Raw genomic sequence first — 20,056 nt, 5'->3', positions numbered from 1 at the left:
AAATTTGGAGTATGTTAAAGAAACTGATGAGCATGCTGTAAATCCCAAGCTGCACACCCCGTACCTTTCCAGCTGCTTCTGGTGCTTCTCCTCCCTGGCCTGCGCCTTCATCTGCTGCACCTCGATGGTGTCGGGCTTCCTCCTCCGCATGTACAGCTCATGGTTCCCCATGCACAAGGCCAAAATCCGCTTATTGATTCTCAGACGAGGCGCATAAAAAACAAAATCCTAAACGTGAAGTAGTCTGAGTTTAGAATCTTCATGAAGGATAATCCTCCCACAATAAGCTGTACTAAATTTCAACCTGTGCTATGAATTCTAATTTCATGTTACACATAGTTTCGAAATCATAACATTTCTTCCCTCCTTGTGAGTGTGCCGTACTTTCACCTAACTGGTTCCTCACCTTTTCACTGCCCACCAGTTTTGTGGAGAAGCTAATGTTCTTATTCTCTCAATGCATTAAATGTCATTCAGTCTTTTTCTTCTCCAAAGCAATCAGGGGCATCCATCTGTTCCTTCACCTCAGAGGAGGGTTTTTTGGGGTTTGTTTTGACTTTGCCATTGATCTCAAAATTGCACCTTTGTTCAAGGCTGTTAAGTTTTTTAACCTAGAAATGTTCTCTGCATCTTTTTTGTCTTTCCAGTAACTAACAGAGTTAAAATACTACTGTATATTTGACACTAGAGGAATAAAAAAAAAATCTATCTAAAAATAAAGATTTCTTAAATTCAAGGCTTTGAGTCATGAAAATACAAACGCAAAGCTCATAGTGCAAAGCTTTATAAATAAGTAATTTAGAGTAGCGCTACATCTACTACAGTCTAGCCACCAAAAACATTCCTTTTTAAATAGGAATGGTGACTGTTTTCAATCACCTCCTAATTTATATTACCTACTTTACAGCTAAATCTCAGTTAAAATAAAATTCTGGTAATTTACATGTTGTAAAAAGATTAAAAGCTTGTATTTTTAATAATATTCATTATTTCATCATTGGGAAAGTTAAACTATGTAGAGAATGTTCCTTAGAAGCAATTCAAGAAATGAATAATGCCATTCTTCAAGTGATACAGCATGGCAAAGTGGCAGGAATTTAAAGAGTTAATACGTAAAACAAAAGAATTTTACTTACAGGTGCCTTTTTGTCGATTGGCTTTATAACAAATTTTTTGTCATTAAATGAAATATTTCTGATTTCACTCCAGGGAAAACCAATTTTAGGTGTTAACCTTAAAAAATGAAAGCATCCCTTAAGATGAATATATTCTCATTATAAGAAGAAACTGAACCATTCCGTTAAGACCAAAGTCCCAGTTGTCCAGAATCCCCATTCCTAATCCCTCCCATCTCAAGCTAGCCCTTATCTTTCACACTCCCCATCCTTATCTGTACCCATAACTATAGTGGGGACTCTAACAGAAACTAATCCCAAGATTTTTTTAAGAAAGAAAAAAAAAGGAAAAATTTTGTCCACAAAAATTACTCTTGAAGTCATTTTTGCTTTTCAAAATTTTCTCTTCTGAATGATAAAGCATTTTAACTTGCTTTGTAATATATGAAAAAAAAGTGTATCAGAGTAAAATTAGTAAAATGCTCTCTCTTTTGTTGGAGTTATTATATATGCTTATAAACATGTATCTTATTAGATGCCTATACTAATGACAATAAAATTCTGGAGCCAACGCAGAATAAAAAGAAATGTCTTAGGAGAAGGTCTTACTGGCACAGACTTGGCTGCTTATGTGATACAGTAAATTAAAGGGAGATATAAAGTGATTCTAGCTACCATCACTAAGAAGTGCTCTAAGAGCCTGACGTATTACATATTAACATAAAAACTAATACCTGGTCAGTTTCAAAATAAAATTACATTGTTCACCATGCATAGCACAACGATATTCTACTTTATCAATGTGCAAAACTATTCAAAACAATTCCTACAAGGTAAACGTTCAAAAACAGTGTTACAAAATATAGTAAATCATACATCTATTATTTCACTGTCTCCTTGCTCCTGATTTCTTATACATGTTAATTTCAATTTCAACTCACATGCTAGGAATAACATTTAAGGAATCATTCTCCATTTATTGAGATAAAATATTTTAAGTCACTAGACATAACTCACAAGACATCAAGAAGCATACTTCAAATAAAAGTGTATCATTCTATTTGATAAATACACTTGAGAAGTAAAACTCAAACTACAAGATGTTGAGAAAACTGTAAGTTATCTGAATGCCTATGTAGCATTAACTGATCTTTTAATTTAGGGGGAAAGAAAAGCAGTTAAGAGTAATCAACCCCAAAAAGAACTTTTACAAACGTTAAGACTAAAGCCGAATAATGACCAGGTCACTATGCAACTAATTAAACTTACTTGTCATCATGTTCATAAATATTCAGACCCAAAGCATCAACGCCTAGCCACAACTCAGTTCCCTTTTTGTTTTTTATTTCAAAATAGTTGACTCCATACATTTCTAGGTCTTGTGCAATCTTCAGGTATTCCATCATAGAATCTTCCCTGTTGAAATAATTTGAATTATCTAAGTAAAAGTATCTAATACCAAATAAAATACAAAACCACTTTGGATTAAAATTTAGTGCTTTATAGTTACTCATATAAGTCAAATCATCCTTTGGGGATAATCTGATGCAATAATAAATGTTACGGAAAAGAAATACTTTTAAGAAAAAAACACTAAGAAAACAATCACCCAAATACCTTAGCATTCCTCTATGTTCCTCATGCCAGTTCTGTATTCTTTCTTCCCACTGTTCCTTTGTCAGTTTGTGTTGTTCCAAAACACTGTAAGGAAAAAAAAAAATCTATGAAAATGCCTTTAAGATTCAAAATCAATATTTTTTTTAAAGTCTAGAATCATTAAGAACCTTGACAGTGGTGGTCATACAAATCCATACACATGCTAAAACTGCACAGAACTAACAAATGCACACATACCCACGGATGACTGCAATAACACTGCTGAAACCTGAATAAAGTCAGTGGACTGTATGAACGTCACATCCCGGCTGTGATACTGTACTGAAGGTATGCAAGACATTACTATTAAGGAAGGCTGGGAGGAGGATACACAGGATGAACTATCATTTTTTACAACTGCATGTGAATCTACAATTATCACAAAATAAAAAGATTCTAGGATCCTGAAATTATTTTAAATAATACATATTTTTTAAATATTATATGAATAGTTTATGGAAATTCAAATAATTGAAATGAATAAAACATTGAGCCAGAAAAAGGGAAAAATGACTTTCTCATTATTAATTCAAAAAATTAGAGAGGGAACGATTGAAAATCAGAATTCTTGGGTCTTAATTTTTCTTTGACTCTGCACATTTACTTTTTTGCTGCTAAATGTAATTTCGTTATTTTCTATAAATAATACTTTATATAAAATGTAAACAAATGAAAAGCCGTTTTTTTCACTACCGTCACCCTTCAAATAACTTTTTCTTTTGTATCCTTCCAGTGTTTCTTTTGCAAATGTCAGCAAATACATTCTTATTTTCAACTACCAGTATTTTCACACCAAATGAGCAAATTCAATATGCACATAATTTACCTGCTACATTCAGTACTGATTATGTATTTTAGTCTCCTTGGGAATGATGATGATAATTATCCATCTTTATTAGTGAATTCTCAGATCCTATTTTACTGATAGTAAAAGTGGTGGTATTAAAATATTATTTTTTTACTATGTAAAAATTTATGGTAAACCATGATTTCTTGGCAGTATAAAGAAATCTTGGGATAGAATCTTCCCTTGGACAAATTACTCACTATTTAGAGTAGATTCCTTAATGGGGTCTCAGATCCCATTGTCTTAACACACACCTCTTCTTCTACGAATCTTCTTTAAAGCTCCTGCTTTTTGGGAGATTTTTGTCTTCCTCCCAATAGCACTTAAGTTTCCGCATTTTTGCTGTCTTGCCATCTGGCCTCTGAGCTCCCCAGGAGGCAAGCCTCGAGGGCATAATCAGCACAGCCAATTGCAGGTATTAAAATGTTCACTAAATCTGGAGGTATGGGTTAATTAAATTGGATGCCACCAGATTTATGTTCTAGCTTCTTATATCCTGCATTTCAAATCTCCTTTGTTTGCATTTTGTGTAATGTGCTTGTATTATTAATCTGTATGACCGGTTTGCAAGTATCCCCACATTCCCACCCTTTTTTCCTTCTGTCCAGAACAAAGGAGTCCCCCTCCATGCGAAAGGCTGATCTGTCCCACTTGGCTTGAAATCCATCTGGGCCTTTAAAAGACTTCTCCCTCTGTTTTCTCAGGATCTTCACTCCATCATTTATTGTCCCCTGCCCACATATATTATCAGACATAGGCATACCTTGGAGATATTTCGGGTTCATTTCCAGATCACCTCAATAAAGCAGTCATATGAATTTTTTTGGTTCCCCATGCATATAAAGGTTGTGGTTACACTATACTGTAGTCTATTAAGTGTGCGATAGCTTTATGTCTATTAGAAACAATTTAAATACTTTTATTTAAAAATACTTTCTTGACAAAAAAAAATGCTAACCATCATCTGAGCCTTCAGGGAGTCATTAAGTTTTTTGCTGGTGGAGGCTTTGAAATATTCCAAGAACTACCAAATGTGACACAGAAATGAAGTGAGCAAAAGCTGCTGGAAAAAAACAGCACTGAAAGACTTGCTTGATGCAGGGCTGCCATAAACCTTCAATTTGTTAAAAAAAAAAAAACAAACCCCACAGTACCTGCAATGCACAATAAGGCAAAGTGCAATAAAATGAGGTATGAATGTATACTTACTTGTGTTAAGAGAGCAAAGACCACATTCAGGTTGCTCACCACTTATGCTCAGTGACAGCACTGAAGAGGTACTCAAAAATTTATAGAGTGAATAAAAGCATTAAATCAATTCTTCTCCATCTTTTAATGAACATGTCTATAAACTCATGCTTCCCTACTCTTTTCATTTTCACAGCCAAACTTCTTTTGAGCACTGTCCATTTTCACCACCCTTCATTTCCACACCTCACATCACTGTCCCCCCAGGTCCACCACAATCTGGCTACAACCCCAAAAGTACTGAAACTCCTCTTACACCGGAGATATTGCAAACTCAGTAGGTTCAAAACTAAAATCTTCCTCCTCCAAAATGTGTTCCTTCTCCTCTTACCTTGAAAAGGTTATTACCAACCACCCAGATACCTAAGTCAGAAACTTGGTACATAAACATGTATGTATATCTAGCTCTTTTTAAAAGAGAGGGATACTGTCTGGTGGAGCTGATCATTCATACCACCAGACTGCTAAACTCTACTGTGGGAGAACAGATTGCTTATCTAGGTTTTTCAATACAAGAATTATAAACATCCATCAAAATCATCAAATTATTGTTTTTGGTTTAGGATCACCAAATAACCTGATTTCTAATCTTCCCCCAGGTACTTAGTGATAAGAGTATGCTACACACCATTATACAGAATAAGCCAATACTGAAGGGCTCTCCTCCATTCTAAATCAAGAACTTAGTATTCTGACTTTATGAGTAAGTCTCCTTTAAGCCTGAGTTAGTCGTCCTGAGACTAACAACCTGAAGAACACCTGACAGGACCTTCAAAGTTAAAGACCAAATCTTGAACAGCATGTGCTGTTCTTTTTTAAACAGAATGGGTTATAGCACATATGCATCTAAAAGAAATTAATTGTGCTTAAGTTTGATTCTAGTATTAAAAAAAATTATTTTTAAATCACATGACTGTTAAATGTAAGCCAGTTACTTCATCTGGTACTCAACCAAACAGCAATCTGACCTAACACGGAAAGAATTATCTATGTTATACTTGTTGAGATAAAGTATGCCTATTTTATAAACAATTAAGAATTCTAAAGGTAATTTTGATTATTTATATATACTATTTACCTTATGTACTGATTTAAAAGCTAATCTGCTGGCATTTTACTATATATAAATTATACCTCAATTAAATAAAAACTAATCCTTATGTGAAATGAAACTCTACTGTACCAGTAATCAATTACTCAATTCAGCGCTTAAAGAAACTAAGACAGGAATTTATGGTTGGAATAATAATCAGAAACAGACTTACAAGTACCTCATAATTCTGATTCTTTCAGTGAACAACATGCATCATTTCACCCTCTAAAATAACTATTATTGTTATAATACTAAAGAGCAGAACAGTGTAAGATTTAATAACCAATTATTAAAGCTACTGTACTTAATGGACTTAAAGTAGTCTTGTGTTTCTTCATATTTAGTACCTATGAAAAAGAAACTCCACCTAAGCACTTAAAACTATGAGAAAGCAACACAGAACTGAAATTTTAGGTTAATACACAGTTTTGCATTTAAACAGAAATTGTGAAATTCACAAATCTGAGGTAAGAATAGTAACTTCTCTCTGGGTTCTAAAGAAAAACCTCCATGTACACCCTAATGTGATTCAGTGTCACGTATGCTACTATAACTAAGAATTGAGATATTTAAAAGTAATATTTGATGTTGTACTTTCTAGATTTTATAATACTACCAACTCTCGTATCACACTTGACAGTTGAAACAGTAAACCATACACGTCGTGAACTATAATCATAAACAGTAAGGCAGACAGAGCAAAACTTCTGTCCCCATTTTGCATATTCAGATACTCAGGCTCAGAGAGGATACGTACCTAAGGCCACATAATTAGCGAAGGGTAGAAAAAAGGGCAGAATCAGCATTTGAAACCTAGGTCTTCTGCTAATGCTGTTTTCCTTTGCTGTGCCAACTCTAAAATAATTGCTATATTGAAACTGAGTCCCCCTAAAACCAAGTTCCCTTACTGCGTTTCTGATTAAGTTCTCTACCAAAACTTTCTTTTCCTGTCTGTCCCCTGACCTCAATCCTTGATAACTGAACACTCATCAACCACGGTCAGCTGACTGTTGACTGCTGTTGTCGACAACATCATTAAATGTACTAAAACTGTCATTACAGATATTAACATACAAACACAGGTTGTTTCTCCAGGGCAAGAGGGGCTAACAGGCCCCTGAGCCATGAACCACCTGGCCAGAGAATCATAAACCAGAGATACTCTGACTCCCAAACTGTCACAAGATAGTGATCAATCCCAGCCTCTTTGTTCTCCCCCTTTGAAAAACCCGCATCTCAAAAGACCACGTGGGAGTGGACCCAGGGCTTGTCTCCCACTCCCTTGCTTGGTGCCCTGCAATAAATGCTGTACCTTCCTTCACACAGCCCGGTGTCAGGGGACTGGCTCTGCTGCCCATCTGGGAGCAGACTCCAGCTCAGCGCAATAACAATAAGGGCAGCAGTACGATGAGAACAGGGCACTAGACTAGGAGTTTGAAGATCAAGTTTAAAAAAGTCTTTTGAAAAGTTTGAAACTTAATTTTAATTCTATAGAGTAAATACAGCCTGGCACTTATTATTTTCAGGAGTATTTATTATATACCTATTTACCTGTGTGAGAGTTTTTACTAATAAGTAGCAACATTATGTCCTCCCCAAGCCCAAATGATCACTGCCTTCATTTATTGCTTATCTTACGGGAGTGAGAAGAGGCAGAGGTTTAGGTAATCACAGAGTATATAGATCTATGTAGCTTCTGGGTCATGACTTTTAAAAGTACACTCTCTGATGCAGCTGGCAACTTACAACCTAAAACATCAACAAGTAAGCAAACAAATCACAACCATTTACGAACTTCTGAAATACTAATTTTTAGACAATATAGCATAAGAATGTGTCTCACTTACCGCTGCGGTAGGAGTCTATCATTAGCCAGGTAGCCCGGTTTATGAACCTCTTTATTATAATCTCCATACTTGGCTTGGACAGCATAGGAAGCCAAAAGAACTGCAGTTTCTGGTGGGCAATATATCTCATCATTTAAGATAGCTTCTTTAACTTGCAAGAAGAAAAGTCTCTGGGTTATTTCTTGAATTAATTCCTCAGAAACATCTTCAGGAAAGAATTTAGCTCTAAATTTGAACTGCAAAGGATTCTCTTTTTTAACATCTTGCTGTGTCACCTGGAACAATAATTTCAAGTATAATCAGTAAAAATGTTAGAGTCACAATAACTAAACCTAGCCACATAAAATTCTTTTTGGAACAAAGTAGACTGTGAAACATAAATAAGAGTCTAAATCTATTAAGATTCTAGCGTGTAAGATTCTGAACCTGTAAAAAGAAATTTTATGTAAGAAAAAGATTCTATGCTCACGAGTGTGACCCATAACTCATAGATCCTAACTAATAACCAAACTGAAATTCCTCTTGAGAAGTTGATCCTGCAGATGTTTAAATTAAGGTCGAAGTACTAAGTTACACCTAATAACATTTCTTACATGGTAAGTTTTCAAATAGGAAAAGTAAACATTTCTTTTCCCTAAGATGATCCACTGAAGGTCCCTTACTAAATCAAAAGACATGACACCACTAACGATTCACAGAGATAATTTGCAAAAGGAGGCCTGAAATCAGTCACACTGAGTGTTTCTGGCACAAATTCATGATCGTGGTAACTTCAAAGTAACTTAATTATTAGCTGAATATTATCATACACACTTTACCTTTTTATTTAGTTTAAGCCATGTAGAATAGCCCTTGCTGTCCACATACTGCAGCCCAAAAAACCAGACCTCACGCAGACCAACTGTTTTCACCACCTGAAAAACAAAGTCAATTTCAGTTCAGCACTCACAGTATAACTAGATGGCTCTGCATTTCAAGAGAACAAAACTACACAGGGATGACAGGTATATTCCTTTGCTACAGGAAAGATCTTTCCTAAATTAACATGCTAATTAAAAGAGCATTTTTGTATATGTGCTGCCAAAGCGAGCACTAAAGGAACATTTTTGAAAACTTACACTCAGGTTTTGTTCACTAAATTTTGTAGTGTCATTTCAATCCTACCTGATCCACTCTTTCTCTACCTCCTTTCCTTTCTCATCTCCCATCACGACCCTAACAGATAACAAGAAGGATCTGAGGAACAGATACAGAGCTGTCAGAACTCCACTTTCCCATTTCAGTTTACCCCCACAACTACACTATCGGGCAGCCAAGGCAAATGGTATCATTTTGGTGATAAGAGTTTCTGAGGACATTTAAACACCATACCTCAAATTGTCCAACTGCTGGTATCATCCCCGTTCCCTTCACTCAACATCGTAATATATTCTATGTTGTACCCTCACAGAGCAAGAAATCACTCTTGGAATGTGCCATAAATTTTATCTTTCTATACCTTTGGTCACACAATGTTTCTTCTGTACTTTTACAAACACCAGTTAAATAATTTATTCCTCAAGGCCCAGCTCAACTAACATGCCTCTGTGAATAAACTTATCATTTGGATAAAATTAACCACTTGTTCCTTGATATTCCCATAGTTCTTTATCTAAACTGCTATTAGAATATTTATTTTATCAAAATTAACTGTATTACTAGTAGAGTGTCTATGTACCCTCTTCGTTTAAAACTAAGGGCCAGGATTATTGCCTTATTCTTTTTAATACCCATGTCATCTCAAAGAATGATGAGCCAATGGTAGGTACTAGGTATCGGAGTAAATAAAGCGGTAATCTGGGATCTACACCCAGGATTATGTCAACAAAAGCACACATTTTTTAAAATTTATACTTAAAATAAAATGAGGGAGGTGAGAGTCCACTAAGATTTTAAAAGCTTTACAGAAAGATTTAACATTAGTTCTTAACCCTTCAGTTTACTTTCTCTTTCGAAAAATTTCACTGAAATGACACACACACAAAATTAAAAATTAGAAAAAAAATTAGCTGGGATAGGAAAGGCTCCTACATTTAAAAAAAAATGAGAAATTTCTGGATGATATAGGATATAAAGATTCACACTGATGCAAAAAAAAGCTGATCAATGCCAAACCACCAAAACTGTAATGTAGACAAAGAAGATTCCAGATAATTTAATTTTGGCAAAAGATAGGTTGTTCCAACAGAGCCACAGAAAACATTCCAGAGTGGCAGGAGCAGGAAACGTACAAAGGTCAAGAGCAACCGAGAGAAGTGCACAAAGCAGCAGGCTTCAGCTTCTGCCTCGGGCCCTGTGTGAGTCACAGTGCTGCCAAGTGAGGGGGTCTGCCACGGTGGGGCACAAGGGGCAGTCTCCCAGCTCCCTTCAGACTCCCACAACACCAGGAGGAGCCAGAGGGCGCAGCGCGGAATTCCCAAGAGGCCCCACCTCCTCAGTGGCTCTTTCCTCACTTCTTCTGAAACTGTTCTAGGAAACGTTTAACCACATACTTATAAGTAAAAACAAACTGGGGGCACAGAACTACAGTATGTGTATATTTATTTACAAATTATGCAATGCTGCCATACTAAGATATTAGAAAACATATTTTTTAAATGTTTGAAAGTTTGAAAGACAAAAATAAAGACAAATATTTTAGTATTTTTCCTTGCATCCTAACAGATCATGCTGAGTACTCCTTGAGGGTATCACTACTCAGCCTACAGGCTGAAGCTGGAGGAGGAGGCTAGTGAAGGGAGCAAACTGAAGGGCCTCAAGCACTCAACCAGGGCCCCTCCACACAGCAGCTGGCCTCAGACATCTAATCAGAGGTGAGGCTTCGCTACAGGCACATGCATCTGAGAGGACCTCTACTCCTCGGTCTGCTCCTGGCCTGACCCTCAACTTACCCACCTGACAGCTCACAAAGATACTCACCACTCCCAAGGGAATGCCTGCTTTTAGATCCTGCCATTCACACTCAGGGGAAGTTGTCAGGAAACAGAGCAGGGACTCCAGGAATTAACTGCTGAGAGCCAGTAACAGATAACAATACTCCCTAATTTAGACCCCTTCATTCACAGCATGAAATGGATGTGCGTGTGTGTATATCAAATACTGTTCTATGTACTTTACATGGATTTTAATTTAGTTCTCAAAAAATCCGCAGAAGGAGTATCACCCTAATCGTACAAATAAGAAAAACGAAGCAAAAAGAGCAACTGTGCAGAGCAGAACCGCTGCAGCTGGGATTCGACAACAGGCAGCGTGGCTGCAGCCCCACACTCCCCCCCTGCTACACACTCCTGCGCTGTGATGGACGAGCTTTCATCTGCCCTGGCGTCCACACCAGAGCAGTTCTGCCCGACAAACTACAAAAATTTTACTTCTCACTATCCAATACCAAACAGGCCTACTTGCTGATTAGTTTCTGACTATCACAAAACATTTCAATCACTGTAAGTATTATTTCAACCTGTTATGGAGAACAATAAATGCTAACTCCACTCACATTTGTATGCAAGGTAGGCTGTATGTACTTACAGGAGGCCTAGAAGCATCAACAGAAAGGAGCATCAGCTCACAAAGGTCAAACATCTATAACGTATGGTACACGCAGCTGCTTATTACGACGTGGTTTTAAAACTCTGCTTACTCACACCAAAAATAAAAGGCCTTTCCTCTTCCAGAAAGACTCCATTTTATCAAGGCTTTCAAGTTCACGAATTATCTAATCACAAGATTAAGTTGACTACTTTGTCAAGAAAAGCAGCACCTTCCCAGGAATTTTTAAATTTTTCTTTCATCACATTTTGGATCGGTACGTAGATCCAGAGAATGACACTGGATAAACCAGGATATGGACCATGTTACTTGCTATTGTCACGCCAGAGACTCTCGCTCCCATTCTCTATGCTCAACAGTTAGCTGGATCACAGGCTAGTACTGCTCTCCTGCTCGTATGTAAAGTTACCTTCCTCCTTTTTGCAATCACTTCATTTCTCAACCACTTGATTTCTAGTAACCAATCTCCTTCCTCCTTTACTCAGAAAAACTTGATTACTTACAGTATTATATACAGTATTACCTGGGGAGCCTAAGTAACAAATACTAATAGTTTAGAGGAGGCCCCAGACAATTAAGTCAGAATCTCCTGAGGTGGTTTCCAAGCACTGCTTTTTTTTTTCTCTTCTTTTTAAAGCTCCCCAGGGTGGCTCAAATGTGCACTAGAGAGTGAGAAAAACAGACCAGAAGTCCAAGTTCCTTAAAGTGACATCACGTTCTAACTCCAGGCCAGCACAGCATGAGCCTGGGGCACCAAACTGCAGTCAGCTGCCTATGCCTCTGCTCCTGCCATCCCCGTGAAACTAAGTCCTCCCAAAGCCAAGTCCCCTGCCGAGTTTATGATTAATCTCTGTCCAACTGCATGCCCTTTCTCGTCCCCTCTGAACTCAATCCTGTGCTAACTGAACACTAATCAGCCAGAGTCAGATGACTAAAACTGCTGTTGCTGATAACACCATTCATGCAGTGAAAGTGCTGCTGTATCGTCAGGTATCACTAACATGCACACTCAGGTTGCTTCTCCAGGGCAAGCAGAGCTAACGGACCCCTGAGCCATGGACCACTTGGCCAAAGAATCGTAACTCAGAGACATCCTGACTCCTGAAACTATGATTAAGAAATGTCACACAATGATGATTAACCCCAATTTCTTTGTTCTTCCCCCTTGGAAAAAAAACCCTAACTCAAAAACCAACCTGGAGTAGATCTGAGGCTTGTCTCCCAATCCCTTGCTTGGCAATAAGGCCATATTTGCTGCAAACACCCGCTGTCAAGAGTCTGGCTTTCTGCACCACGGATACACAAGCCCGCTGCTCGGCTACACCCTCTGCCTAGGATCTCCACCTAGTCTGCTCGTGGATTATGCAGAGTATCTTTGAATTCCTTTTAATCCTCATTACAATGATTTGCATATCAGATGTTAAATAAATATCTGCTAATAATTATTTTTAAAAAGTCCTATCTCTCAAATCTAAGAATGAGAAAGAATATCCCTATAGTTGTGAAAAACATTGGAGCAGCTACTGTGAAAAATACCAAATGTTGCATTGTTGCATTACAAGTAAAGTCACAGAAAAAAACATAAAAAGAACTATGCAGCAGCTTCCACACTATGATGTCAGAAAGCGTACTTCATGCGGTAAATGATACCTGGTCAAAAAGCTGTTTGCCAGTTGTATTGGGCTGAATGGCAAATTCCAGCTCCGCATCCATTGTAGTTACTCTTACGTTGATCTGCAATAAAAACAAAAGGGATAATCAGTAGAAAAGAGAAAATGCTTATTAAGTATTAGGCATGAGGAAATACTTTTACCTGATTTATAAAATAAAGTGGCATAGGGTGTAAGGCAGTAAAGAGCCACTCTGCAGTGTACTTAATATTTTCTCCATTAAAGTGATACTTTGATTTATTTATATTTATTTTTGATGTACTGAATATAGGAGGCACTAGGCCACATGCTTTTCATAGTCTTATCTGCCACTGCAACAATACTAGATTATGTTCATTTCTACAGAATAGTTCATTTCTACAGAAAAGTTCCAATTACTTGCCCAAGGACACATGGACATCAAATGGCAGAGCAGGTTTTAAACTCAGGTATAATTGCAAGTTCTTTGAATGTCATTCACTATGCCTATGCCTTTCAACACCCAAATATTTAAGTTTTATTTATACTGCAAATGTATTCTTCACTTTTATAAAAAGCATTCATCTGTTGTCTTTTATTTACTAGACTCTTCCAAATTCTAATTTTTGTGTGTAAATAACTTCCTAGTTGAGTATCTGTTCAAAAACTTTACATGATATACAAGTTTCTTCCATACAGCACAGGGAACTATATTCAATATCTTGCAGTAATCTATAATGAAAAAATATGAAAACAAATATATGTATAATATGTATGACTGAAACATTATGCTGTACACCAGAAATGGACACTACACTGTAAACTAATTATACTTCAATTAAAAACAAACAAAAAATTTTGGTTAAAAATAATTTTCACTCCAGAATAGCATCTTCACCTAGAATTCACCTTAAGGTAAAAATCTATCTTTTTAACATTAACTCATTATCAGAACTCTACATCAGACTTATGTCCCCTTATGTTCTGTTCAAACAACCACATGTACCTCTCTCTGCACATGTAATTTTATCTGAATTACCTTCTCTAGGCAAATAAATCTTACAGAGCTCCTTCCTTAAAATAATAATTTAGAACACATAAAATATATGTAACATATACAGAAAATGAAGCATAATAAAATAAAACCTATTGTAACATAATAATATATATATGGTCTTCATCCTGGGTTCCTGGCACAGAGATCCTAAAATCCTTATGATTTCCTGAGTAATATACGTGAGAGAAGGATCTTCTGTTATTCATAATAATCTCCTTTCAACCATACCTGAGTGTATGCTAATGAGGTGGCTCTAGGTGGGCCCCAAATAGCTTCAGAATGAGGCTGGTAGCCAGAGAAACCAACCATGAGATTAGAGGATTGGAACTTTCAGCCACCCACCCCACTAACCTCCCAGGAGGGGAGAGGCTGGGGAATGTGTTCATCATCAATGTCCAAAGATTTAATCAATCATTCCTATGAAATGGAACCTCCATAAAACCCTAAATGAAGGGGTTTTGAGAGCTTCCAGGTCCTTGAATGCATCAACCTGAGGGTGGTGCACCCCCAAACTCCACAAAGACAGAAAGAAGCCCCTTTGCTTGGACCCTTCTAGACCTTGTCCTCTTCATCAGTATCCTTTATATTAACCAGTAATAGGAAGTAAAGTGGTTCCCCGAGTTCTGTGAGCTGTTACAGCATATTATAGACCCTGAAGAGGAGATGGTGAGAATTCCCAAATTTTTAGCCAAGTTAGACAGAAGTGTGATTAGCTTCTGAAGTTGGGAGCAGTCTGGTGAGTTTGAGCCATTAACCTGTGGGGTCTGCACTAACTCAGGGTAGTTGTGTCAAAATGAATTGGACTGCAGGACACACAACTGAACTGGGTAACTGCTTGCTATGGAAAACCCATACATTTGATGTCAGAACGTTTCGAATAAAGAGAAAGTTTTCCTTTACCCGTAAGTCTACCATTCAATTTTTTAAAAACTAGAAATGACAAAAAATGTTGCATATACTAGTACATTTCTTCTTTGTGAATTTGTCTCCAATCCTCCACAGGTAGGCACTAACCTAAACATTCAAACATGACATATTAGTTCATTTGTTCATTCACTCCCCAAAGACTACACTGTCACAGATCGAGCATGTATAGGTATGGGTCTAATTTTGTGCTCTTTTTTCTGTTGCACTGGGGGCAATTTAGCTATTCTGCCAATACCGTACTGTCTTAATTACTGTATCTTTAAATAAGTCTTGACATCTGGTAGGGCGTCTCCCCTAACTATCTTCAGAACCGGTTTGGCTGTTCTTATCTCTTTGTTCTTACTCTTGACTCCACATGTCATAACTGTAAATTTTCAAAACACCCCATTTATGGTTTAAATTGAAAACTACACTAAGTTCAACAGTCTCTTTGGGGTGAAAAATGACAGCTTTTCAATACTGACCCTTCCTATCCATAAGTATGGTTCTCTCCGTGCATTAATTTTGGTCTTTTTAAGTATCTTTTAAAAAAGTGTTTCTGACTTTCTCCATAAAAATAATAGTAATCATTTGTTACTATATATTCCTCCTAAATAATTATGGCTTTTGTAGCTATTATAAATATAGGTTCACAATCCCTTGAAATCCTAAATGCACTGAAAACTGAAGTTTACTAGCTAATTTCTAGCAAAAACTTAAAAGTGATATGAGTCCATTTGGTGAATTAATTTACCCCACTTCAAATGACTATTCACACACTGATGTATAGAATAACTAATGTTTCTGAGGTGATTCAACAGATCCCGATGGAAGTCGTATGTCAAAATATGCTGTATATTCACTTTTCTAAAATCCAAAGAATTCCAAAATACTCAAACTCATCTACCTTAATATTTTCTAGATATACCTATGACCAATGTATATTTTTCTATATATTTTGGTCTTTTTAATTTCTTACAAGTTTTCTGTGTAGAGTCTTATACGGTTTCTATAAATTCATGCCTAAATATTTTGTTTTTTGATGCTGTAACAAATGGAATTCTTTTCACTTCACTTTTTGAATTTTGCTGCTAGTATATAAAAGACAACTGAATTTTTTTTAAATATGACATTGTGTCCAACAATCTTGCTAAATTCAGTTGTTTGTTCTAATAGTTGTTTTGTAGATTCCTGAGGATATTTACATAAATAATCACGTTATCTGTAAACAGAACAACTTAATTCCTCCTTTCCTTTCTATTGATTGTAATTCCAAAGTGACATCCATGCCAGAAAGTTTCAATTACTACAACCAATGATTTTCTTAAAAAGATTACTGGCCAGAAGAAAATTATTTAAAAAGTAATTTTTTGTTAGATGAAGAAAAGACCATTTATCCTAAGACACAAGGATAAACCTTAGTCACAAATTATATATTATATAAAGCTAAATAATATTATTTATAATATATATAATATATAACTAAATAAAATGAACATATATATACCCTTAAGTAAAAACTCTAAGACCACATATAACATTCGTACTGGTGTCACTAGCATCAAAGCTAGAATTATGAGAAAATGAATAATGCATGGGCCCTTCTGACCTCTCATTATTTTCTCCTGTGTAACAGTAAGTTCCTATTTACTGAGCACTGGATGTGTATGTGCCAGGATCTTCTAATCCTCACCATACATAGTCTCCAAGAGGTAACTAATGTCTCCAATTTTATATATGAAGAAATTAAGAATCGGAGAGACTGAACTAATCTAACAAAGGTCACTCAGACTAAGTGGCAGAGTGAGGATAAGAACTAAATTTGACCCCACAACGCACAGTAACCTTAACTACAATGTCACCCATACCTCTTCGTCACTGGCCCATATAACCCTGAACTCTAGTCACATTAACTTAAAACAAACAACAATAATATCAGCGCTTTTTTCCCCCCAACAACTCTACCATAATACTCTGCCTTGTTTCAAAAGGAATTTAATGCTATTGACATTTTATTAAGTAAGCAGTATCAGAAGAAACAAAATTCACTTACTGGTTTCGGCATTTTCCTTCTCTTTTTGTCACCCTCTTTAAAAATTCACTTAATGAATTCTGTTGAACTTCTGTTAAAGAAAGAATAATTGATCTATTATTTTTTATATAGTAATATTTTTACTTAACAATATAATTTGTATAGATAAAACAAAGCTTTAAACTCACGTTTTAAAATGTTATAATTAACATGGAACTCTTATTTTATTCTGATTTTCAATGTCTTCTATCATTTCGCATTCTCTAAAAATACTTTTATCTGTGATTTAAAACAGTGCACATCTCAAGTAACAGAGGGTAAAGCATACTGATCACCAAGTGAAAGTTTTGATTTAATTACAGACAAAATATAGTAGGAAAAGGATTACTAAGGGCCCAAATGCTTTCTTTCTCTTTGACTCAAGCGTGCCCCTATACCCAGACCGGTAGACAGAGAGACAGCAAAGGAGGTAACAGATGGATTCAGATTCTGAAGAAATGAACTCACGAACACTTTTCAATCTTTCTTCTGTACTGCCAAAGACAAAAAAGAAAAGAAAAGAAAAGAAAAAGGGAAATACTGATTAATGTAAACTACAAAAAGATCACTATTTAAAGGAAATCATTTTTCTCCTTGAAAGTTTAAAAATCCAGGTAGAGACAAATAGATGAGTAACTTTTTCACCTACAGTAGATAAAACAGCCAGTCTGCACACCAGCAATCACCATGCTACTCACCGGCAAGCTAGTGGCCTTCACTGAAATTTAGATTTGTCCTTAAGACCAATGTTAAGTTATATCTTCTCTTGCTAAGGCAACAGAAGTAAGTCTTAATCTAGGAAAAGCAACATATTATTTTAGGGTAAATGTTCTTACAAATATCTAACAAAATTGGGTTTTCTTCTTACAAAACTACCAAAAGATCTAACATTCTTAACCATTTAGTTGTCTAGAAAAAATGATTATTCCTATTTGAAAATCTAATAGTGAGAAGTGTATTAGATAATTACCTGAAAATCAGCTTATCAAGTAATATCTCTGCCAAGAAACTTTATTTGTTATACTAACATTAATTAATATATAATTTTTAATTTTATAACTATATTGTCAATTAACAAAATGGAAAACTCTCCAAGTTGAAATAAAAACAAAGGATCAAAGTTAGGTCATTTCTTTAAATTTTAGTCAATCGTGTGTCAATAAATCTCTCTATAGAGGGAATTCCACATCGTAAGAAATTTCTTATCTAATACACTGGGATATGAAATTCAGTTGCAAGTATTAAATTCCTCATTTCCTAACTTGTCATTTAACTCTTAGCTAGGAAATGATATTCTCTATCTGTAATTGCCTACTTTCATGAACCTACGTGTACTTCAGCTATCTTCCAATTCTATGTCCTCTTTTCATCTCTACTGAAGACTTCATCTCAGGTCTTAAACAGCCTCAAAACCAATCTTTCACATCATTTATAAGCTGGTAACTCCCAACTCTGTATCTCCAGACTTGCTTGCCTAATACGGCTTGCTCAATATCTAAATGATATGTCAAAGACAACATGGCTAAAACATGGTTTAAATCCCTACCCCAAGTCAAATCCTCTTTTTCCAAAAGTTGTGGTGACATATTTCCAGAAAGTTATTCATAGCATTCTCTCCATTTTTTTTTTATATCTTTACCACATCTACAGCTCTGATCCCCTTTCTATTCCTAACACAATTAATTTTTGCCTTCCCTTTTGTAACTTATCTTGCTGGAAGTTTGCTTCATTGATTGGTCAAAAAACCAGCTTTCAGTTTTATTGATCTTCTATTTCCTTTTTCTCTTTTGTTAATTTCTGTCCTTCTCATGTTTCTTCTCACCAGGTGGCTTTTACTCTGCAGCTCATTTTCTAATTCCAAAAATTTAAAGTTTACTTAAGTAATTTCCCATCTTTTTTTCCTAATACACGCATTAAGGGCATAAACTAAACATGTCCCATTGCAACTCCAAATACAAAGTGATCCGCCTACTTTGCCAGCGAGAGTATTCAAAAATAATTTTCACTGGATTATGTAAAATAATCTCATTCATCAGCCATGAGACCTGAGCATCTATATCAAACTTCTGAATCACACTGTTTTCCAAATTACATGAGCATTTTTTTAATCTAATTATCACTAAAATGTTAATCCCAGGCCACAACTACCCATTTATATAAAACATTAGTAGGATATTATTTTTCCCTCCTTGTACCGTTGGAAAATATTTTATTTACTTTTTTTTTTTAACTGGAGGTACTGGGGATTGAACCCAGGACCTTTTGCATGCTAGGCAGGCACCCTACCATTGAGCTATCCCCTCCCCCGGAACATATTTTAATATCCAGTGTTACTGTATTATTTTTAAGTGAGTTTTAAAATTCGGATCTGTTCTAGATTTCTTAGCCTCTTTTTTTACACTTAAATCACTTTTCAGATGAGCTCCATGAGCTCTCCAAAACCACATGGATTAAAGGCATTTCTGGTCAATGTACCTTTCTTAGACAGTACTTTGATGCTCAAGAGAAAGAGAACATCCTACAATGAGAGAGTTCCTATGAAAGCAAATATAAATCTCCTTTTTGGGGCAATAACTTTTGGTAAAAAGGGCCTGTATTTGAAACTCTACTATTTCTCTAAGTATCCCCTTAGTGGCTTGCCACTAAGGTTTTTTACATATAGCTTTTTCATTGCTGTTTGCATCTGAATGTTTCAGTTTCCAATTATGATTTCTAATCACTACTAAGAAGTTTTAAATTTTCCAAGGAATGATCAGAGGCCTGGGAGCAGAGTGCTATGTTTTTATTATTTATTCCTAAGTTTACTATATATACTAGAGTCAAAGAATTCATTAAGACTTCCTTTATATTTAGTGCTTAATCAGTTTGGGCTTTTGATTGTTCCAGATATAAATGAAAATAATGTTATTTTTCACACTTGATAAGTTAGATCAAGCCAGATCAAGTATTTAATGTTTTGTTTAAAATCTCTCTACTCTCAGTTTAGTCTAGATAACTACATTG

The 20,056-nt window shown here is 35.8% G+C and overlaps 1 protein-coding gene across 3 annotated transcripts in view; it reads right to left on the bottom strand.

Annotated features, from left to right (window-relative positions):
• The window catches only part of RDX (radixin), a 67,993-nt gene that overhangs the window by 37,276 nt on the left and 10,661 nt on the right, over nt 1-20,056 (bottom strand). For all 3 annotated transcript variants that reach the window (XM_072954162.1, XM_072954163.1, XM_072954161.1), the window contains exons 2-9: nt 17,036-17,105; nt 13,042-13,125; nt 8,625-8,720; nt 7,807-8,081; nt 2,733-2,816; nt 2,385-2,531; nt 1,137-1,233; nt 65-228 (exon numbers count right to left, since the gene is read on the bottom strand). In XM_072954162.1, the coding sequence (XP_072810263.1) occupies nt 65-228; nt 1,137-1,233; nt 2,385-2,531; nt 2,733-2,816; nt 7,807-8,081; nt 8,625-8,720; nt 13,042-13,125; nt 17,036-17,047 (959 nt within the window). In that variant the 5' untranslated portion in view covers nt 17,048-17,105. The remainder of the gene's footprint in view (nt 1-64; nt 229-1,136; nt 1,234-2,384; nt 2,532-2,732; nt 2,817-7,806; nt 8,082-8,624; nt 8,721-13,041; nt 13,126-17,035; nt 17,106-20,056) is intronic.

Source organism: Vicugna pacos, chromosome 33 (assembly GCF_048564905.1).
Source record: "Vicugna pacos chromosome 33, VicPac4, whole genome shotgun sequence".
NCBI lineage: Eukaryota > Metazoa > Chordata > Mammalia > Artiodactyla > Camelidae > Vicugna > Vicugna pacos.
This window is presented reverse-complemented; position numbering and strand designations above follow the sequence as displayed.